Source organism: Penaeus monodon, chromosome 24 (assembly GCF_015228065.2).
Source record: "Penaeus monodon isolate SGIC_2016 chromosome 24, NSTDA_Pmon_1, whole genome shotgun sequence".
Taxonomy (NCBI): Eukaryota; Metazoa; Arthropoda; class Malacostraca; order Decapoda; family Penaeidae; genus Penaeus; species Penaeus monodon.
Window position 1 is genome coordinate 9026120 of NC_051409.1, and position 564 is coordinate 9026683.

Sequence of the window (564 nt, forward strand, 5' to 3'; positions counted from 1 at the left end):
CTTGAAAAACAAAATATTTGTTTGTGTGTATTTAAGTAAGTGTATATTTAATACATATCCACAAATTACCTGTTGGGCTTGGGCTGTCATCCCGTGGTTTCTTGAACCTGCGAGTTTTTCCTTTCTTTCCCTTGGCTTTTTTCTTTCTATCCATGTTCACAGATACATTCTTATCGAGGAGCTGGACATGTTGTTTATCCCCCAAACAAACAAGCTCGGCGGTACCTCTAATCAACATTGCTTCTAGGGCCTGGAAATATAAAGATAGATGTTCTAGATACAGAGATGCAAATACAACATATGCAGAATGACACACAGATACATAGGCAGAGATACACAGACGCGCAAGCAAAAGTAAATAGACAGATGCAGAAATACACAAACAGAAATCGCAGATAAAGAAATACACAGAAACAAATGCAGATACACAAAACACAAAGCACAGATACGGAAATTCACAGACGAAAAAAAAAACACGCACGGAAATGCAAAGACACACATACACAGACGGAGAAATGTACAGTTGTAGAAAAACACAGACAAAGAAATGCAGAAAGAATTAAA

General features: G+C 37.2%; 1 protein-coding gene across 1 annotated transcript in view; it reads right to left on the reverse strand.

The window, feature by feature from the left end:
* LOC119588839 overlaps positions 1-564 on the reverse strand; it is a gene marked incomplete in the record, with an annotated part of 21486 nt that overhangs the window by 11874 nt on the left and 9048 nt on the right. Inside the window, 1 exon segment of the mRNA XM_037937480.1 lies at positions 149-250. Coding sequence (XP_037793408.1) covers positions 149-250 — 102 coding nt within the window.